General features: G+C 36.2%; 1 protein-coding gene across 5 annotated transcripts in view; it reads left to right on the forward strand.

Annotated features, from left to right (window-relative positions):
• The window catches only part of LOC139965959 (uncharacterized), a 49,575-nt gene extending 32,067 nt beyond the window's left edge, over positions 1–17,508 (forward strand). For 3 of the 5 annotated variants that reach the window (XM_071968638.1, XM_071968641.1, XM_071968640.1), the window contains exons 2-4: positions 10,069–10,251; positions 11,335–12,500; positions 14,208–17,508. In XM_071968638.1, the coding sequence (XP_071824739.1) occupies positions 10,069–10,251; positions 11,335–12,500; positions 14,208–14,378 (1,520 nt within the window). In that variant the 3' untranslated portion in view covers positions 14,379–17,508. Of the gene's footprint in view, positions 1–6,050; positions 6,242–10,068; positions 10,252–11,334; positions 12,501–14,207 lie in introns of those variants that run through there. The other 2 variants (XM_071968639.1, XM_071968643.1) reach the window with 2 other exon arrangements.
• Positions 17,509–21,574: the final 4,066 nt, after the last annotated feature.

Raw genomic sequence — 21,574 nt, forward strand, 5'->3', positions numbered from 1 at the left:
TACAAATATCCGTCTTATTTTGCAAACATAAGTCGTATTGTGTTAATCATTAGCCTTATTACAGAAGCAACGGTCTTATAATATAAACATTAGTCCCAACACACAAAAATCAGTCTTATTATAACAAAATGTCATATTGCGTAAAACAACCAGTCCTATTATACAAACACGAATAGTTTACAAAGACTTAGTCGTATTACACGAATACCAGTCTTATTGAACAAACATTAGTCGTAATGTTTAATCGTATTACAATCACTTAGTCTTATTATATAAAGTTCAGTCGTTGTACATAACCATTTCATTTAACTTCAAAACTATATTTATCCGTATGTTTCTCGTTATGAAAATCTAACGTACTATACTTTCAAACCTTTGTCTTTCAATTAAGTCAACACATAATAAGTATATATACAGGTATCGTAGAAATATAGGTTAAGCTTTTGAAATTTTATTTCATTTGTCAAAAAAACGTATTTCAATCTGGTTTTGTCATCGTCGGAAGCTACCACTCACCCAGCCACGCCCTCCTCTCCGACCACCCCCCCACCTCCACCTCCCCTCCCCATGAGTGAACTTCGTCCTGTAAAACGTGTCGTGTCCCCGTCACTATTATCTTCTTGGAGAGAAAAAAATGGAAAATCAAGACGATAATAAAAAATGTTATCAATAAAATTCATGGATTTTCATGAATCATAAATAATCGATTTAAAGATATTCTCAAAGCTGAAATTCTAGTAAGAAATTCTAGCCCTCGACATAAACAAAAGAAAACAAAGAAAATAAGAAAACAAATGAAGAAAGTTCTAAGTATATAACAAAGAACCGTAATAGTGGACGTAAAAGACATTGTATTCCTTTTATATTTGTTGGCAACTACTTTCTTGATAAGAAAAAATATTGGTTTCAGAATAAGATTGGTTGAATGGTTTGATATACAGGGCCGTTAATGGAAATGTAGCAAAGGACTAAGATGTTTGAACTGACACATGTGCGCATTCAAAACGGCTGTTATTAAAGGTTATTCCGAAAATTGCATCCTCCTCCAATTAACTATGTTAGAAAAGATAACACAAACTCATCACACGGGATCAACCGTTTCTGCGCCTTTTAACTTTTATCTTTAATTTTATCTTTTAACTGTTATCCACTGAAACGCACCTGAAAGTGTTGTGGTCAAGTGGTTAAGAAAGTGATCTAAGACTTGTGACACTGATATAAGGTTTGCAGGTTCGATTCCTGGCCAGATCATTACGTTGTGTCCTTGGGCAAGGCACTTTATCTCCATTGCCTCTCTTCACCCAGGTGTATAAATGGGGACCTGTGAGATAAACTGTCAGTTTGGGCGCTGTTTAGCTGCTGCCATGTGAAGGGATTGTCTCTCTGTTTGACAGGTTATCATTGACCAGGGTAATATTGTGATGCGGCTTGAGTACATTTATCGATGGATATGTCTGTGCTTTGTAAATCCTCAATAGCCTATTACTTAATCCTTGTTTTACTTCTTCGAAACCTACTCAATTGTCTGAATATAACTTTTTATTTATGAGGGAATGGACCTTAAAAATGTGCAATTTTTGGTCAAAATGTTAGCATCTTTTAAAATAAAATGTTAGCTTTTTAAAAGATTGTGTGTATTGCTGATGCAACTTTAATCACGGAGAACATTCATTGTGATAGGCGTTACCGTGTCTCCTCCCGTAAACCGTAGAAGTAAGAAGTACGCCAGACCGATGGCTATAACCTCGTAGACTAAGGTAGCGCATAGGAAACATGTCCGAACACTTCGAACGTCAATTAAGAAAAACTATCCCAGTATATGGCTACCTTCTACAACTTATTCTTGGTAATTAACGTCAAATTTCACTTTCAAATATAAGTGAACAAGACTAAACGAACAGAGATACAATTAAACTGTTGTTTTGTTGAAGAAAGTCATAGCTGAGTGTAATTTAAAACAAGATAATATCGAACAAAATTTCTTGATTACCAATTTTTATGTGTGTTAAGTTTGGGAATGAATCCAGCAGCGTCTATTGAAGACCACCGTACTTATTGCTATATCCGCCCCCAGGCACGCGACAACATAGGTGATTAGGTCACAGCAGTTGAGATAGTCAGACAGAAGCCCGCCCTCTATTCGGCCTTCCGTGCAGTAGCAAAGAGAAACAGAAAGAGAGACAGGAGACAGAGATAAATATGAGAGAGTGGAAGTTTTCACTGCTTTTGACACCTTTGATAAAAGGGGCTCGCATCGCGTAATAAATCTAACCTCGAAATGAACTCCCATGGAGAGATTTGGCAGCCATTACAGAAAGTCAAGTTAGTCATGGGTTCAATAACAGTTACAATTTAATAGCATTATACAAATATAACTAAAGGGTATATATGTATTTACGACTATTAACGCTAATGTGTGCAAATGGGGGGGGGGTGGGGGTGGGGGGGAGATGGGAGGACCGTTCCATTATTTAACAACAACACTTAAGGCAATAAACACAGAATACTGCGGTTGCGCAAATAAGGTTCAGTTGATAGTTTTGTTGTCTCCTTTTCCAGTGTGTATGCTGTTTCTTTGTAATGGTTCAGTCATTAATTGTTAAACGAATGAAGGATGAAAAAATAATTGAAATGTATATTGGAAACAATAAAAAAAAAACATAGATAGTAATTGAGTTTTAAGGGGGTGTGGTGGGGGGGGGCGGATAGTCACATATGAATATGAAATAGAAATATTACAAAAAGTAGAATAAACAGTAATTACATATGCAATAAGTATATTTTTAATAACTGATACGGTATGTAATAAGTATAGATATAAAATAAATAAATATGAAAGAAGCAGATATTAAATAATTAAACATAAAATAACTATATATGTGATTTGGAAGAAAATGTAGACATCAAATAAATGAATATGAAATTAGTATATATGAAATCATCATACATTTAATAATAAGATTGTGATATCATTCTATATATGGAATAAAGTAGATATTATATAAACAGATGTGAAACAAATCTAGATATATAAAGTTATGAAATTAATAGATCTGATATTAAGGGTTCGAACGTATTTAATAGATAGTTGATGGGTTTTTTTTAGGACAAAATTTTGCTCTACATTTTATATGTAACTTCTCATGTTTTGTTTTCTTCTAGCAAATTAAGGATTACTGAATTGTAGTTGAAATTTAATAATGTAGAGGGGAGGGTAGGTATATAGGACCAGAAGCTTCCGGCAGAAGTGTAAGGTGACTTTGAACTGATGAAGCAAACCAAAAAATCATCTCAAACTTCCCGATAAATTAAATACAAATGTGCAGTCTGTACTACCAATTCTAGTATTTTTCAACAAAACGACTCTCTTTAATTACATTTGTCTTTAATTTTTCAACAAAATGGCCCTTCTTAAATAATAAAACTTACTTGGTGGTTACAAATAAAAAAGAGGGTACTTTTCCTATACAAAAAGAACCACTAATATCATAAGTTATGAAAGGAATACTTTTGAGATTTTTTTACCATTTCTTTGGGGGGGCGGGGGAGGGGGGCCTGTGCCCCTGGTGATGTGATTTTGGATTTTGTTTTGTACGCTGTGAGTGGAAAGTGCTTTGTAAAGATTCGGCTAGTTTTCTCTTTGCAGGTAGGTATAAGTGGCGTCGTCATGACATTTGCCTTAACTTAATATTAAAAATAATATGCGGCAATACATCAAGGAATTACGGTATTTAAAGTAACCCGGAAATACTAGGGACAAATTGGACGATATCGTTTATATAAATTTACCCATAAAAAGGGTAACCGTCGTTGCTATTTTGGGATGTCTGTTGTGGGAAGCTTTTAATTTGTCCACAGCAAGGTACCTTTACAAACAAAATAAAAAAATAAAAATTATATATTAAGTAACCGCATTAGTCATTTTCCAAAATTATCAGCTGTGTAAATCATTATCTGCCACAAAGTGCATAGGTGAGGGATTCCTGCATGCCTACATCTGACTGACAGGACATTTTAGTTATGATGACTAATGTCTTATCATCATCATTATCAAAATTTGAAATTGAATATGAAATAGATTCACCCAACCGATCTCTCTCCACCTCTCTCTTAACAAGAGAAATAAATCGGAAGTCAGTTAAATATAAACCGGAACCAAAACACTCAAGAAAAGAGAAATAAAAAATAAAATAAAAACAAAGTAAACAGGTGACATATTATTGAAGCCACGGGGAAGGAAGTGGGTGTGAGGGTAAACCAATAGGGAGAGACGTTGGGGTGGGGTGTTCTAGCGGTGGGTGATTTATTGTGCGTGGCGGAAAGGGTCGCTAACCCTACTTGTACACCGCCCATGACCCTATGGGGGAAAGAAACTTACTGTACCATGGGGGCTATGTAACTTCTATAATGTAAGTTTGAAACTGTAAGCAAAGTTTACAGGTAGCGAACGAATATAGGTGCAATTGTTCTGATAGAACGTCAATTTCACCGTTATTTCTCCCCATGTATTAAAACAGCCCCGATGGGAGGGGAAATCGGGGAGGGGGAGTGTAAAACGTACTGTCGTTTTCATAATACAGGTGAGAAAACTGAAGACTTAAAATATGGGGCTTTGAGATAACTGTTTGAGGGGTCCGACCTAGCTCTCCGTGTTGTCCTGTGTACAATTTTAAGAAACCAACAGATTACGTCTACATCATCATAGCTGATATGTTGGGAGACACTTCTGCTGTGTGTGTGCGTGTTTGCGTGCGTGTGCGTTGGTAGGTGGAGGGGTCCGCACTGTCATATCACTGCATTAAAATACCAAATCAGTCCTGTACAGTTCATGTTTAATATACGTTCATTCATACTTAGTAAAGATTCCTAAATCCTATTGGTCCATTCGGGTCAGCTGACCGTGGTTAATCCTGTGAGTAACGCACGGTAAAATTACGGGGCATCACTTTAATAAATCTTTGGTTATATGTAACCAAAAATGTTTTGTTTTATGATTTTTCCCCCACACAAATGGTAGTGTATGAATGAACGGGGTTAATCAACGGTCTAGCGTGCGTTACTCACATGATTAATGCACTCCGGGTGCTAATGCTATCGCTGGATGCACGAGGGCGGAGCCCGAGTGCATCGCTTGCATTATCCCCCGATCGTGCATTAATCCTGTGAGTAACGCACGCTAGACCGTTGATTAACCCCTTATTATACGTTATAACTGTAAATCTATAAATGCGCAAAGAGTTGAGGTTATTCATAGTTAATACCTTAATTAACGATACCAATGGGGTAATTAAGGTATCGTCCCATACTGAGAGAGAGAGAGAGAGCAGTCATTAATATCTAAATTCAATATTTTAAGCTTTTAAAGTACTAAAAAATTAATTAAAACTCTAAATATTAGTGATAAAGTGCAAATTGTATATTATTAAGAATCATAGTCGAATTTGAATTGTACACTGTCGACTACTTTTATTCCTTCAGTTTAGAAGGGGAAAAAACAATAATCAATATTAATCCTGAATTTAAATTTCACCAATGCTCAAATTAAATTTGCAATTGGTCAAACGAGGACATATTCCTATGTTATTAATTTCTCACTAACTGAAGTTTAATTTACGGCAGATAATTATTTATTCCATTATTCTGGTCTCAACATTTCATCGCCCAGACACTCATTCCTAGTAGATGACCATAAATAGTTTATTTCATCCTCTTCCCGACCAAGAACTAAGGCTATACATCTCGACAATGGTTAACTTCTTAGGTGGATGTGCACTACCCTAATTATAGTATGGTACCAGCGCGTAAGATCCTAGCACAAAAAACAGTGATGACTAAAAAATTTAAAAAAATAGTCACTCGATCAGGCCCATTGAAGACTTTTCCTCGATCCTACTTTCAGACGCATGTATATATTTATACGCTACCGTACCATAATTGTGGTGTGGTACTTGTGCTCATATCGGCATCTTCCTACAGCGGGGTAACTTGCTCACCTCTTCCCGTCGTGAGCAATCGTCCAATTAAATGTTTGATTCTGATCGCATATATAAAGTTGAACTTTTCTTGGTTCAAGTTCACAGTTAAGTTATAGTTGTACACGTAACGACACGAACCTTGCACTGGCCTTATTTTTGGGTGGAGGAATATTCTTACATTAATTGTGGACATTTTGCGTTTTCCTTTTTTCCATCGTGTGCAACGTTAAACTTGACTTCTTAAATATTTCCGGCCTGGAAGGAAGGTAACGTTGATTACTGGATCATTTTCTTGTTCCTCTTTTCTTTTCTTTTTCCATTTTTTAATTTTCCTTTTGTATCTGTTCACCCTTTTTTTAAGATGTAGAGAGGTAGAGAGAGAGAGAGAGGGGGTGTGGGGGTGGAGAGAGGGGGTAGAGAGGGGGTATAGAGAGAGGGGTGGGAGTAGACAGAGAGGTAGAGAGAAAGAGAGCGCTAGAGACAGTGTGCGCATGGTAGTGCTGGCTGTCAAAGAAATGTCATTTTTTACGTGTGTAAAATCTCCCTTAAAAAGATGTGCTAATTTGATTTATAACGTTCTTGCTGTTGCTAGCTATAGAGTACCGAGTATCGTTCACGTTGAACTTCGATTCACATCAACGTAACTGTATTGTTTTGACAAATCCTAGATATTGTAACAAAAGCATTCATTGCTTTAACGTCTTGAGCGTCATATCCATTGTTTTATTTTACCAATTGTTTTGTTTGGCATAAGCTTTTCCTCCCTTCATCTCAGTCCTACTCCCTTTGTTTTAGTTAGATGGTTTATGATCGAGGTCCATGCACCCCCCCCTTTCATCAAAACCGTTATTGCAATGCACATTACTTAAACAATGACACCCCCACCACCAACACCACCGAAAGCTCCACGGAGCAAAGTATTATGATCAAGTTACCTTCCTCCCCGCCCCTACCCTCCTCACCCCTTCCCCTACCTCCCCTCACATAGCAAGGAATACAGAAAATATTTTCGTTTGTATGTCGGTAGGAAATTTTTCCTAGTAAATGATGCAAAAATCTATAAACGTGTGTCTTCTTTAGAACAATGAACTATGTTTCTATTTGTGATTATGTTTAAATTCTATTCAAGTTGTATTGTATAACGAACAATCATTAAATGTAGTCGGAAAACACGATCATATGATTGTACTGGAGACTATATTAATATAAAATTTAAAAAAAGCAATCTTGAAGTGATGGACAAAAAATGTTTCGAAGAGGAGGTGTAAAACCCCAAACATCGTTATTTTCAACCGTTTTTATTGAGGGGGAGGGGGTTGGGGATTCAAAATGTTCATCAAGCAACAAAATGACCAAAATATGCAGTGTCTGAGGCACTTCATTTTTATTGAGCTGGAAAGGAATTTTTTGGTCATATACTTACATATGTGTTTTTATTCTTATATTTAAAGCAGTACACGATTGACCTTTTTATTTTTAAAGTTGTATCATATTCAGAGTTTTGTTTATATTGTAAATTTGGTAAGTGTGGCTTATTCCTGAAAATAACTTTTTAATTGTGCCTAAAAATGTCTCAAGATTTAAATCCACAATAGAAAAATACAGAGCAGCCTAATAAGTAAGGGTAGGTCACAAAGAAATTGTTTTGTGATGAGGACAACAATTTGTACGTTAAAATACCTCAGTGAGCAGCAGATGAGTGATGTTAAATAAGGTTAAAGAAAATGCGGAATAACTGCAAAAATGCAACAGCGAAAAGAGAAAGAGCAAAGACAAGCCAGGAGCAAAGTTACTCCTTTCCCCGCCCCCCCCCCCGCCAAAAAAAGCGGGAATGAAGAAACACAACGAACAGAGATATAACATACATATGCTCTTAAAACAACATGCACAGGACATTTGAGCGAAATTAAAAATCCCAGAAACAAATATTTAAGAAATGGATTTATAATGAACAACTAAAATAAAACCAAATAATACCAATTAATAAATACATGATAAAAACAAAATAAAAATGATTGATAGTGATTATATGTTGACTCAGATTATAAACTTTTTCGCATTTATAGCAGTTAGTATCCTAAAGACAAACAATTACAGTCTGTGGAGAAAACACATCACCATCACCATCCTCTTCATCCTCATCATCGTCATCATCATCATCATACTTTACATCCTCTTGCAAGATAATGACTTCCTTTAAAAAACAACATTTTCCCACCAAGTTTTTCTGTCGAAAAACATGAGGCAAAATATGTTTCTTATCTCCTTAATGAAAGACAGTCGACTGACAGGAAGGAAAGGGAGGAAAAGCAAAGAGAAAAAAAAAGTGACACAGATGAAGTGATACATGTTGTGCCAAGCTAGGAAAATAAGAGTCCCTGCTATGCAATTAGGACCCTCTTTTGGGCGGCGGGGATCCTATTTCTTTCACGTTTTTTAGAGGGTCTAAACGGTATGAGCAGCTGTTAGTCGAAACAAGAGAAAGTGCCTTAACCACTTATCGGTCGGTCTTGATTGGGAGGTAAAGGTTGTTTTCACAACAATTAAGGTCACCTTGATGCGTTTTGGCGTATGCGAACCATATGTGGTTACAAAATGAGAGGAGAGGGGTGGAGCAGGGTAAAAAAAAAAAGTATGAAATTGAAAATAGATTTGTCGGTGTATTTGATATGACAAATCAGTGACAGATAGACATTCACGTATAAAAAAAGGAAACGGTTAATACTTCATATCTTGGACAAGTTGGGTAATACAGACTTGTCCGTATGTTATTTTAATTGTACAAACTTCAATGGATTAAAATTTCCAATTAGATTGATTAAAAGTATACTTCATATTTTGGACAATTTTTCGTAATAGAGTTGTCATCCGTATATACTATTGTAAATGTTACGGAAGTTTGAAAAGATTATTCAATCTGATCGCTTAATTCTTAATCCGATTTTATTTAAATAGATATCTTTTGTAGGCTTTGATAATTTATATTTTGGAAAATTTTGGTAATACACATACCATCTATGAACTCTTGTAATTTTACAAAACTGAAATATAATTCAATCTGATGGAGTCATTTGTCAATCTCAATTCTATAGTTTAGAATAATTGGAAAATGGATTGAATAATAGATAACATCTCTTCCAAATATGAAATGAAAGTATAGAACCTAATCCTATTTCATAAACAATTCATTTGTCATAGTAGTGAGAAAAGAAGCCATGTGTTCGCATTTGAATTGCACATATGTTGGGCTTACCTGCAACTAAATGCATACGCGTTAATTAATGTAATCAAAGTGCTTGGGAATCAAATATTCATATTCATAAACTATGTTGTTGTGTATTACACACTAATTAGCGACCTTTTGATTGAGTACTTCGAAAACAACGAGTATAATAAAAAACGAAATGTGGAGTGTCTTATTTTTTAATTTTTTTTTTAAGGAAAATACTAACTTATGTTGAGAAAAAATGAATTTAGAATGAAATTGATTCGTTAAGTACTCGCTAATTAGTAACGAATAAGAACTTTGAAAAAGTCAATGGGTTGCATTTACACGCAACTAAGTGCGAACAGTCTGGCTTTCAGAAATATGGGTGCGTTTCTGCATGTATAGTGAGTACAGTGTGAGTTTACTTCTTGTCGTCAAAGAAGGATTTCACAACGTGGCCGCTCCCCCAACTTCGAAGACTAATGGTCTCTATGCAGTGAGCGTATCAAGGTACTTGGATTACCACGATTATGTCCCCTAAAGGCGTTATTTTCAAATAATTGTGTTAAACGAAATATTTTATATGGCCTTAACATCATGCTATATCGAAATACGAATGTTTTATCTCACTTAAAGACGTTACTTCAAATGTTGTGCTTTAAACGAAATATTTCATATGGCCTAAACGCCGTGTTACGTGACTACACATTTTTTGGTCATGTTTGTTATTATCAAGGTGCGCAAAGACGAGGCCATGCCACATCTCCCCCCCCCCCCTCTTCCCTCCACAGACACACCCATACCCCAACCAAGATCCATACTAGTAAAGTTCTTCTTATGAATCTTAAGAAAACTTCAAACAAATGTTTTTTATTTGTCTTTCAGATCTAAAGATGCAGCTGGTATATAATAGTGCAGTGTGTTACCTTGCCTTATTGGCATTTATTGTGTCATCCGCCGATGGTTCTGGCCAAAGGTACTGTGGCGAAGCTCTTCTCGAAGCAATGGCATACGTCTGTGGTGATCGAGGGTACTTTGGGGTGACGTCAGGAATACGTGGTAGATCTGGTAAGTACATCTAACCGGCGTAATATAGAGCACAGGCGGGCAACGTACAGCCCGCAAGAAGGTTGTAACAACCCTATTAACGCAGTCCGTGAAATCAAAGATCTCATTCAAATCTTCCATAAAGATAATTCCGTTCCAAAGAAAAAAAAAACTCTCTGCTTTCCATTGCTAATTTCTTTTATTGTGTCCTGCCATATTAATTTTCGTGTCCAGCCCTTAACGTAAAAGTTAGATGAAGTGATGTTTTAATTTGGTCCGTGGAAACAAAGATCTTTTCAAATCTTCCACAAAGTTCATTTCGTTCAACCCCCTCATCCCCCACCATTCACCTCTCTGCTTTTCATTGCTAATTTTTTTTTTACTGTGTCCCGCCATATCAGTTTTCGTGTCCAGCCCTTAAAGTAATAGTTAGACGAAGTGATGTTTTAATTTGGTCCGTGGAAACAAAGATCTTTTCAAATCTTCCACAAAGTTCATTTCGTTCAACTCTCTGCTTTTCATTATTAAAGTTTTTTGCTGTGTCCCGCCATGTATATAATTTTTCGTGTCTAGTCCTTAACGTTATAGATAGATGAAGTGATGTTTTTATTTGGTATTAACAAGCTCTTTTACTAAAGTGAGACTGGTATTCTATTATCCTGTCATTTGGTCAAGAGTGGGTAGTGTTACATTTACGCTTTCGTTGTTAATTAAGAAGCGAGAAAACACGTTTTTCTCAACAAGGTATTATACTTTGTTAACAAAAATGGTTACAACACTTCATCAGGAGTGAACTAAGGATATGACGACATTATTATGAATGTGTTTAAATGAACCACCTAAACATGTTACATTGTTTTAAAGTGAATAACCTGTAAAACACCCTACCAAGCTCCCTGAACATTGCTTAATCTAAGTATGTTTAGATTTTGGTTCTGTTTTGTTTTACCATTTGCTCGAAACAATGTTTCTCTCTTCGTCCCTCGTAGCAAATTACTTGAAAACTCTTGTTTTGCAACAATATTTGTACATTTCGTATCAAGCAATAAGACATGGACTGTTTAAATATATTTGGTATTCTTTGATTCTTTTCCTCATAAATAGTGTCAAGATCTCCATTTTTGACAGAAGAAAGAGCCAACTCTTTTCTCACGAATGAGAGGACGAGAAAGACACGAAGAACAGGTCGGATCGTGACCGAGTGTTGTGACAATCCGTGCAGTCAGAGAAACCTGGAATCGTACTGTAACGTCGCTACCACGCAAACGACAGAGATTCCGACAGAACTTACTACCGAAGGGACTACCACAGAACCCGCGGCATCCCCTAGGAGAAATTCACGAAACATCGAGGCTGATGGTACTGCTGCTGCTGCTGGAGGAGGAAGTGGTCAAGGAAACGGCAGGGGTAAAGGTAAAGGGAGGCATGGCAAGGGAAATAGACGTGAACAAGATCAAACTGTCGATGTTACATCTGCCGAAACCGAAGGAAACACGGAACCACCAAGACCAAACCAACAGGAGAATAATGAGGACAACCCGGGGACTCCCGATCAGAGCGAAGAACGACCAAGAGACCGATGCAGAGGTTCAAAGAAAAAGGGAAAATGTCGTAATCAAGATCGTGTAGAAGAAGAACCTACCCAAGATCGTATAGAAGAAGAACCTACCACGTCACGTGAAGTTTCGAGTACAGATGGGCCATCCAGGGAGAGAGGTAGTGGCAGTGGTGGTGGCAGAAATCGAGGCAATGGTAAAGGCAAAGGGAAAGGAAGCCAGAGGAGAGAACAAAGTGAAGAGCTTACAGTAGAGACGACAACCGGCTGTGCATCTCAAGATGGTCGGAATTGTGAGGAATCTAACGCAAATGCAGGAGGTGCTTCAAGACGACCGGGTAAAACCGGTAAAGGTAAAGGAAATGGGAGACGGGATGATGCAGACATTTCTTCATCGGAACGAAATACCGGTGATATCGAGGAGGAGGGAACAGTACCCACTTCAGGAAACCGACCGTCCTCGCGGGAATCATCCCAAAGTAACGGTAAAGGTGGTGGAAAAAAGAAACTCAGCAAAGCCGAGAAGAAACGACAAAGGAAATTATTAAGAAAACAAGAAAAGGCGGATCGAAAAGCAGAACGGAAGACTGGTAAGAGTAAGAAGAGCAAAAGTAAGAACAAAAATAGACAAACGAAGGGAGACCGCGAGAGACGAACGACAGTTCGGTGGAATAGCAATGACGAAAGGTCTAGACGACAGGTTCCTCGAGACTCGGTAAGAATCTAACTAATAAGCATTGCTCGAAATTATTGTTCTTATCTTTTGTGGATTCCTCCGAAAAGGTTAGGACTGTATACTTTAATGAACAAATTCAAAACCTACTTCAATAATTTAATGATCCTTTGGCGGAGGAGATTTTAGGAATAAATATTTGAGTAGCAGGGCAATAGGTAACATGTACATCATCAGCTAGTCATTTCATTATGATAAATACATGTGATTGATCCATAGATATTTGGATTGATGGTCCTCAATTTCCCCATCTTGGCTGCGCATTATGTTCTTATTTCGATATTTTTTAAATATACGAAATGAGGGTTGCAAAATTTCTTCTAAATTCTGACAAAATATGATACAAGGATGATATTGAAGGCTCCCAAAGCATGTCTTGTGATGAATCATTTAATTCCAAATTTCAAAAAATGTATAATTTTTCATGGAATCTCTTTGTGGCAAACTGCTAAGGGTATTCACAGTAAATCGCAAGATGACAGAGTGTAAAGGTTGGCTCAATTAAATCATGTTGTAGTTATGACTTGACCTGTAAATTTAATTCTAATTGGAATCCTTCTCTCTTCTCTACTTCAAAAAAAAAAAAAAAATACGGTTCAAAAGGAGACATGAGATCACCTGGCAGCGAATTAACGAGTTGTAATAACACTTAGAGAAAGTTGTTTTGACTTTTAAATTTTGATTTGACACATTAATGATTTCAAGTGAAGGGTAGTTTTCTTTCCATGAAACAATCCCTGTCACCAATCGATCACATTGTCTAAGAACCTGGCCCAACTCCTAGATTCCAAAGCAGGAGAAACGATAAATTTCTGTCGTCTGGATGTTGGATTATCCGATAAGATATAGCTGTCGTTTGGTTCATTGAGATAGTTGTTGACGCAAATAACGGTGAAAGTACATGCTGATTCTAAGTCTTGACGATGTTGGAGAAGATGTAACTCTATCCATGCCTAACTTATCTTGAAATGATACACGTCAATTCAGCTCTTGCCAATATGATGAAGTTTTATTGAAGATAAAAGTTTGGAAACGTGTTGCACTCATAACCTAGTTATCAAGAGACAGAGCGAAAAAGAATAATGAAACAAATAACTAGCTCCGTCAAAAATCGCTGCTCCAACTTTGAAAACAAGGAAGGAGTTTCTGAGAGGTAGACTTAATGGTTATAAAGAGTATATGACGTTACTATGTCCGGGCAAAAGGGAACTGAGATTTAGCTATACCAAAATGTCTTGGTCCTTTGTCCTTGATCATGGTTTTTCCAGTGTGTAAAGTTAAAATTAAAATAAAGATGACCAATTTACGAAGGATTAAATGAGCTTATTAGATCACCAATCAAAGACCTTTCTACTTTATAGTGACACATATTTACAATAAGTTTCGAACATTGGTAATAACCAAAAATAGAAGTATTATTGGTTTTGGTAATAACCAAAAATAGAAGTATTATTGGTTTTTATGATTGGTTCAGACAATGATGAATTTATCTCTCATAATTGGGCAATCGAGTCTGTCTGGCAAAATTATATACTTATGCCACACAGAAACTTAATTATGAGAATACAATAAAAAGAAAACAAGATTTGATGTTAATAGTTGGTTTAATAGTAATTAAGAAAATTTAAAGTGCTATTAATGAACTGAAAGATAAAATGAATTTTGTTGTTGTTGTTGATATCTTCGCAGTTTAGCTCTGTTAATGGAAAATACAACTCTGGTCATCCATATAGAAGAGTGTACTCCATGGATCCAAGACGAACGGCGGCACATTTTCGAAGCAAACCTAAGTCGGTTCGACAAATAAGAAGACGCCCATCTTCCTCCTCTCCAAGAAAAGTTTTTATTAAAGCAAGGTGATGGAAGTCGTGGATAAAAATGCTTAGTATTATGAGAGTTTATATCGTAATGGCGCTGACGAAGACACTCATTTGTGTATATATTGGCTCAAAGAGGCAAGTTGCAATGAAAGTTAAGATAAGTCGTCTAGAAGCGAGATATAGTCTTAAGCAGAAGGGAGAAGAGTACCATTGTCCATCTTGTTACGTTAAATGAATGCATCACAATTTATTGGTGGAAGAGCGACGGACCTGATCTGATGAGATGCAGTAACACATTACATACGTATATTATGAGCTAATATAGTTAATACTAATTTAAAGCCCGTCTATTGGACCGGGTCCAAAAGGAGGTGGACCGCGAATGAAATGCTTGAAGGAAGGCAGGGAGTGGAGAGGAGAGGAGGACGGGAAGAGGGGAGGGGGGGGGGGGTGATTATTTTGAGTTAAGAGAAATCTATTGTGATGAAATAAATTTGAAATAGAATTAGATAATTATTTATATGCAAATTAATTGAGTTAATTTAACTGAAATTAATTTTTTATAGTTATTTTTATAATTGTAGTGATAACCATTTTGCCGGGAAATGTTTAGACGTTGCTCTTTTACTGAAGTATTGCATCAGTTCCCTCATAAAATTGTATGTCTCGGCAAGCTTTCCACTCTCTTATACCAAATGTCTACTTAATCCAAGATATAGTTGGCCAGTTGAATCTCGTTGTTGCTCTAAAATAGTTTGCTCGACGTACTTAGTTTGCTCGAGTTTGCTCGACGTATAGTTTGCTCGACGTACTTTGATTGGTTGAATACTCAGTGCAAATGCTTAACTTCACGCTGGACCCTTATTTTACTGTATCCATGTTATCGGAAGCAAATACTGTTGATACGAACTACTATATCATCCATAAGTAGCGTTAATTAAGGCAGAAAATTATTTATGTCACGACGTCAGAGTAAACGACATACAAGGAGAAAAAATTGTAATGAAAGTTGAAATAGTTAATTTAGAAAATTAAGACAGTTCTATCAGAGAAAGATTATGATTTTTTAACCGTCCTCTCTTATGAATGAGTACTCCCTGATCGAGTACTCCCTTTTCGAGTACTACATGTGTGGGTACTCCCTGCGTAAGTAATCTTTGAGTGAGTTCTATTGTCGAGGTGCTTACTTACGTTCATATTTGATTTTCATGTGTAAGCCTAAGTTCTTTCCAATATAATTTAAGTAACATTTAAGTGGTTGATAAGTTTGTTCTAAATGTCAAAACGAATTTTGTCGGAGACTGAAACTTATCTTCCTTTCGATGACTTGCGTTCGATTGTGCAGTTAAGGTATGATGATATCTATGATAAATTCATGAACAAGTTAAAAGAAAGAATTGGCGGGGAATAAAAATATATCTTGCCTAAATTTGGTTGAGACATTGTGAAATTTATATTATAATTGCAAATGGCTTCCTCAGAGATCTGTAGTACCTTAGGGTTACTTGACTTTTGATATTTGTGTTTCCTTAGAATTTCTTAGTCATGTTTTTTAGCACTCTTAAACTTTACTTAACATACCGGTTAATGTTTTGGTTTTGGCTACTGTGCCATCATACTGGCCATTTTTTTGAAGAAACTACAATGCTTCTTGACAGTTAACGTTCGCAATGTTGCACGGATGGTCAGACATCGTACAAATGGTATAGTATATGCGGAACCGTGTAGCCAAGGAAGATTTCTAATAAAAGACGATTTTGTTCAATGGCGTAATATCGGTATCATATCCATAGTGCATGGGATTATCTTAAATGTCTACAAACTGAAATCTTGTGAAATAAAAAACAACCTTTAAAAGTTGAAATGTCTGTCCGATAACGTTGCAAGAAACTTTTCGTTTGATTGGAAAGATGAATTAATGAAATATTTGCCAGTTGGATGTTATTGGTGCGGGAATATAGCATTAATTTAATAATTAGAGGATGAGAAAACACGTGTGGGATGGGCAATAGGTTTATCCATATTGAATCAAGGTTTATCATACATTTTATTGCATTGCACTATCATTGAGTTTTCACTCAAAGGGTAAGGTGAATCTACTAATTGTTCACCCAATTATGGTAAAAATATATCCTCAAGTATTCCACATTGAGAATAAACGATATCACCATTAAGTATTCACTTTATATGATAATTAAGGTATCACAAATGGGTACATTCGATAACAGGTTTAAATAGTTTAACAAAGCTCCAACAATATGATACGATTCATCATTATCAAGTATTCACCACTTTAGGTATTCACAAATGGTATTCACTCTTATGATTAAAGTAATTGAAGTATTCATCGGTATGATAAAGGTAACATCACCGAGTATTCACTTTGAGGTGTTCACAATTACTGTTGCTCACCCTTTATGGCAGCATATGTTGACTTCAATAGAGCGTCATCTATAAGACTGAAATAATATTTTGCATATAGTATTAAATTTTACACTACATAAAGTATAGAGTATTACGCTATTATAAAATATCAACATTTTTTTTAAGTATGAACTTGTCGCATGTAGAGTACCAAAGTGTTGACGCAGTGCCTGACGTCACAAATCGATATCGCAAAACTTTCATCTTCCAAAAAAACATACATTGACATAACGTGCCATAGTTTCTTCAAATATTCTTCGCCAGTTATTAAAGAAGTTATATGCAACAGACAAGACGCATGCGCCTGCGTCGTGATTTAGTTCGCACCAGTCCGGAGGATAATCTTATATCATTCCCAAAATTTGCAGGAGAGAAATAGTATTACCTATAAGTGTTAAGATGCAGATGAACACATATCGCAATTCACCTTGTATTTTGGGTGTGTTAGAAACCATATTTTTGAGTAATGTTTAGTTTCAAAGTAAGAAATAAAATCGTTTGGATTTGCATGAATCTTATGATGAAACATTTTTGATATTTGTGTGTGTAGAATCCCTCACTCGTTCTCGCGATTACGATCGTGACACTTTGGTACTCTAGTGTGACAATAATTTTTTTTTTTTCTTTCTTCATTTTCTCATAATTTATTCAAAACCAAAGCATGTACAGATAAAAATTAATGTGTAATTAATTCAATCCAGTAGTATTTATTATGACTTTTTATGATTTATGAAGAAAAGAGAGTAAATATTCGTCATTATAGAAAAACTTCTTTCTTATTGTTGTTATTTCTTTAAATTGTATCTTCTGAAATAAAATAAATCTATAGAAACTCAATGTTTGCTGTGAAAAGAGTTACGTTTTTAAAAATCGTATTTAATTCTATAAATAACGAAATTTCCACACACAAAAAAAAGAAGTCATTCTAAAACTAGGAGTGATTGCAGGATTTCGTTAATTGTAGTTTGTTTCATGCACAGGGCAGTCAATTCAATTTTTTTTACAGGCAAGTATATAGTTTAGTTTACTCTACCCCATGCATATTGTTGTTTCTGTTGCTTATCGGTTCTCTCTCTCACTTCACTCATTACTGAATTTACGGTACCTATACGTAGCCTCCTAACATTAACCGTTTCATTAATTTCGCCAATGAGTTTATAGGTCAAAGGTTATGTCCATACAGCCAATACTTCTATAAAAGTATATAAAATGCCTTTTCAATCTTTACGAAAGTTAATTTCACCCACATGTGGTTGCGATTGGTTCTCCCTCAACTGAAACGTAAAATTGTTGTTTTTTCATTCAAAAAGAAACTTCGGTATGTTGCAAAAAAATGAAGACTGGTAACTTTTGTCTCATTTTATTCATTAATTATGGAACATAATTTAAATGCACTTTCCCAAAAATCAAATCTACACTTTCCACGTTCCAAAGCTAACGCGAGTAATACATATATATCTGACACTATATGTACTTTGCTTGTAATACAGCTTTAACCCAGGAGATGAGCACGAATAAGATCTTTCGAGCCACGTTGAAACTGTGTATCCAATCCACGGCCTCGCGACACTATAGGATTTACCAACAACCCATGACAGTTTTTTTTTATTTTATAGGATTTGGAAGGGGTGGGGGGGGGAGTAGGTTCGATTGAAAGTACAGGAGCGTTTCAGTAGAAATCAGAAGGTTTCTTTCATTGGCAGGCCTGACAAGAGGGGTCAATGGGGAGGGTGGGGGGGGCGATACATCACGGGGACATGTATATTAGGGGATCATCCAGGAAAATATGAGTTGGCCGAAGCAAATATTCGATAAAGAATTATATATTCTTATTTTCATAATGTACTGAAGTAAAAATGAAGATTGAAGAAAAGGGGGCCTGCTGATTTAACTGTCCCATGGGACCCACCCGCCTCTCGACATCTATGAAATTGTCGAATTGAAGAAAAAATGACTGGTCTTTATGCATTGAAGACGTAAACACCTGCCGACCACACTATTATGATTAACATTATGATTGGTACTGAAGTGTACATTATGTTGGATTTTTTTCACTTTAAAAAAAAAGGTTTTTGTTTGGGTTTGTTTACTGCTATAAACTTCAGACGTCTTACTTTACAACTGACCTATGTCACTAATTCTCACATGTTAATCATATACTATAAATCGACAGGCTACAAGCCACTACTAAGCTAAAATTATGCTATTTGGCTGCAGGCAAGCTAATTTTACACATGAGCTTCTTACCCTCCGGCAAAATTGAGACCAAAATAGTCACTTACTTTTTTTTTGTATTTTTTTTTTGTATGAGGTGATAGTAAGCTGTGTAGTGTACTATTTACTGCGACAGTTTATTTTAATAAATAATGTGTGTATAGTATATTGATCTATACCGTATATGAACCGAGGGTTACCATATATATATGTGAGAATCAGTGTCCGCTATACGACTCTGTATGCAGATGCCGGTAGCGCTTCCGCAAGCAGCGACTGGTCACGGAAGGCTACAATTATCATAGACACCCCGTCAAGTAACCAAAGTTAGCAGGGCCACAGATGAAGAGACGACCACTCATATGTTTTGGATATAGCTGAGCCTTGAACTAATTAGTCCAAAGCATACACGCTCAGAAAGAGAGAGAGAAAAACGGAAACAATTTTTTTTTTTTTTACAAAAATATCCTGATGACTTGGAGATATATTTACACTCAAATGCAGCAACATTCTTTGTGTTGATTTTTTTGTAAACAATTTTTCGATATTTTTTTGTTTTTAAAAAATGGTTTTAAAACATGTAGTGCGCTACATTATATCAAATTGACTCATCATATTTCATTTGAACTAGCCTTATTTTTTTAATTTTTATTTGTTATTCTGCATTTGTTGAGTTTTGGCATATGATTCATAGGCTCACAGCACGACTTTTCTGCAGCGAAAAACGTTTTACTCACAGCGTAACGTTCAATTGGTGAAGGGTATGTTCTACATCGATCACCGGATAAACTGTGATATTATTTTGGTAATTCTCATTATGGGTTTGGTGGGGTGGGGGCGGGACGGGGGGATGGGTGGTGATGCTGGTAAGGTGACTGACTGAGTGTATGGAATGCTCCTTCAATGATTGACTTCAGCTGTCAATTCAGGATTCCCCTTTAAGGATGGCGTATAAACCCAATGATGTGCTATGTTCTTCCTTTTTCGTGTGAGGTGGAAAAGGTGAGTGTGCCTTAGTAGGAGTGGTCTATTTCTTCCCGACTAAACGTAAAGAAGTCCCCCGACTGACGATGGGAGGTGTGGACCATGCCCCCCCCCCCACTCACCCCATTGCCCTCTGCTTCCTTTCCAGAAATCTCTCCTGTTATGTTTTTAATGTTACGTATCTTTCAGATTTTGTTGAGAGCTCCACCCAGGAATCATCACTATAATTTTGCTAATTAGATCAAATTTATAATAGACTTGTTTCGGTTACCGGTGCTGTGGCCGAGTGGATAAAGACGGTGGCATTTGAAGCAATGAGGCTTAGCGATCGGGAGGTTCTGGGTTCGATACCCGGCTGGGTCATAGGAAAGAGGGTTTTTCATCCAAGAGCAATCTACGGTTTTCATCTGAAATGACTTTCTAAATTGGAAAGATTCCAAATTTGAGTTAAAACGTTTGACATGTAAGATGTAATTCATAAGTTCTTGCGGGTTTATCCCAATTTGTGGTCGTTAAGCGTCGTAAAAATAACTGCTGATTATTATTATTTTAATAATAATAATAATAAAAATAATATCGAGGTAGAAAGGTGTGGCCCTTTATATTATCTATTCATATTTTATATAGGCCTACCGTCCAATTATTTATTTTATGTGCATTTAATATGAACGAACTTGTGCAGTATAAGAAAGAACAACTCAACTCAGTGTCGAGGAATTGGGAGTGATTTGAGACTGGCTCAGTTATCTATAAACTAGTGTCTCCATGAGAGCGGCGCATTGCCGGACTCCTTCGGCGAATCCGAGACCCAACGACGCACCGGTTCCGAGCGAGAAAGCCGTAAGTAAATCCACCCCTTATCTAATTCATGCAGTACAGAAAGTCATGCTCAGCTGCTTAAAGTGCTCGCGAATACACCGTCTCAAGCTTCAATGGAATATATAACACAAACTTCCTATACAAGAAATTCATTGGTAAATAAGGGTTTTACTCCCACATGAGTTTTGACATTGCTCCCTCTATCGACAGAATTTTATCGCTTTGAAATACGACAACTGTTTTGATTTGTTCATCAGTAATTTCGATATAAATTAATTCATGTTTTATCACAAAATGCCTACGTTGACACTGCTTTCCATTATACTTGTAGCTGTGATTGCAAGAATAATATTCTTCTTCTTTATATATATATATATATATTTATATATATATAGTTCCTATGTTGTGACATTCCTTGTGTGCCACTGCTAACCTTGTTTAGATTGTAATCAGAGAGAATTATATAGCAATTTTGGTACTTCTTAATATAATTAATGTAGTTAATGTAATATAGTACACCCGAGTAGCATATAAACACATTCACCTTCCCTAAGTTACCTATAATCAATAGACACTTTCTGGTCACTGTATACAATGAGGAACGGTTTATTGTTGCACTTTGGAATAGGGACATGACAATGATCAAAGAATGGACCCTTGAAGGGTCAAGTTTAAAAAATAGGTTAACATAATTCCACTTTTGAGATGTATGTTTGTCCTTTAAAGTCGCTACGAGAGGATACGAGATATCTGAAAATGCTTAAGCTCCCAGGTAGCATCCCCTGGACCCCGCCA

This window comes from Apostichopus japonicus, chromosome 1, assembly GCF_037975245.1.
Source record: "Apostichopus japonicus isolate 1M-3 chromosome 1, ASM3797524v1, whole genome shotgun sequence".
Taxonomy (NCBI): Eukaryota; Metazoa; Echinodermata; class Holothuroidea; order Aspidochirotida; family Stichopodidae; genus Apostichopus; species Apostichopus japonicus.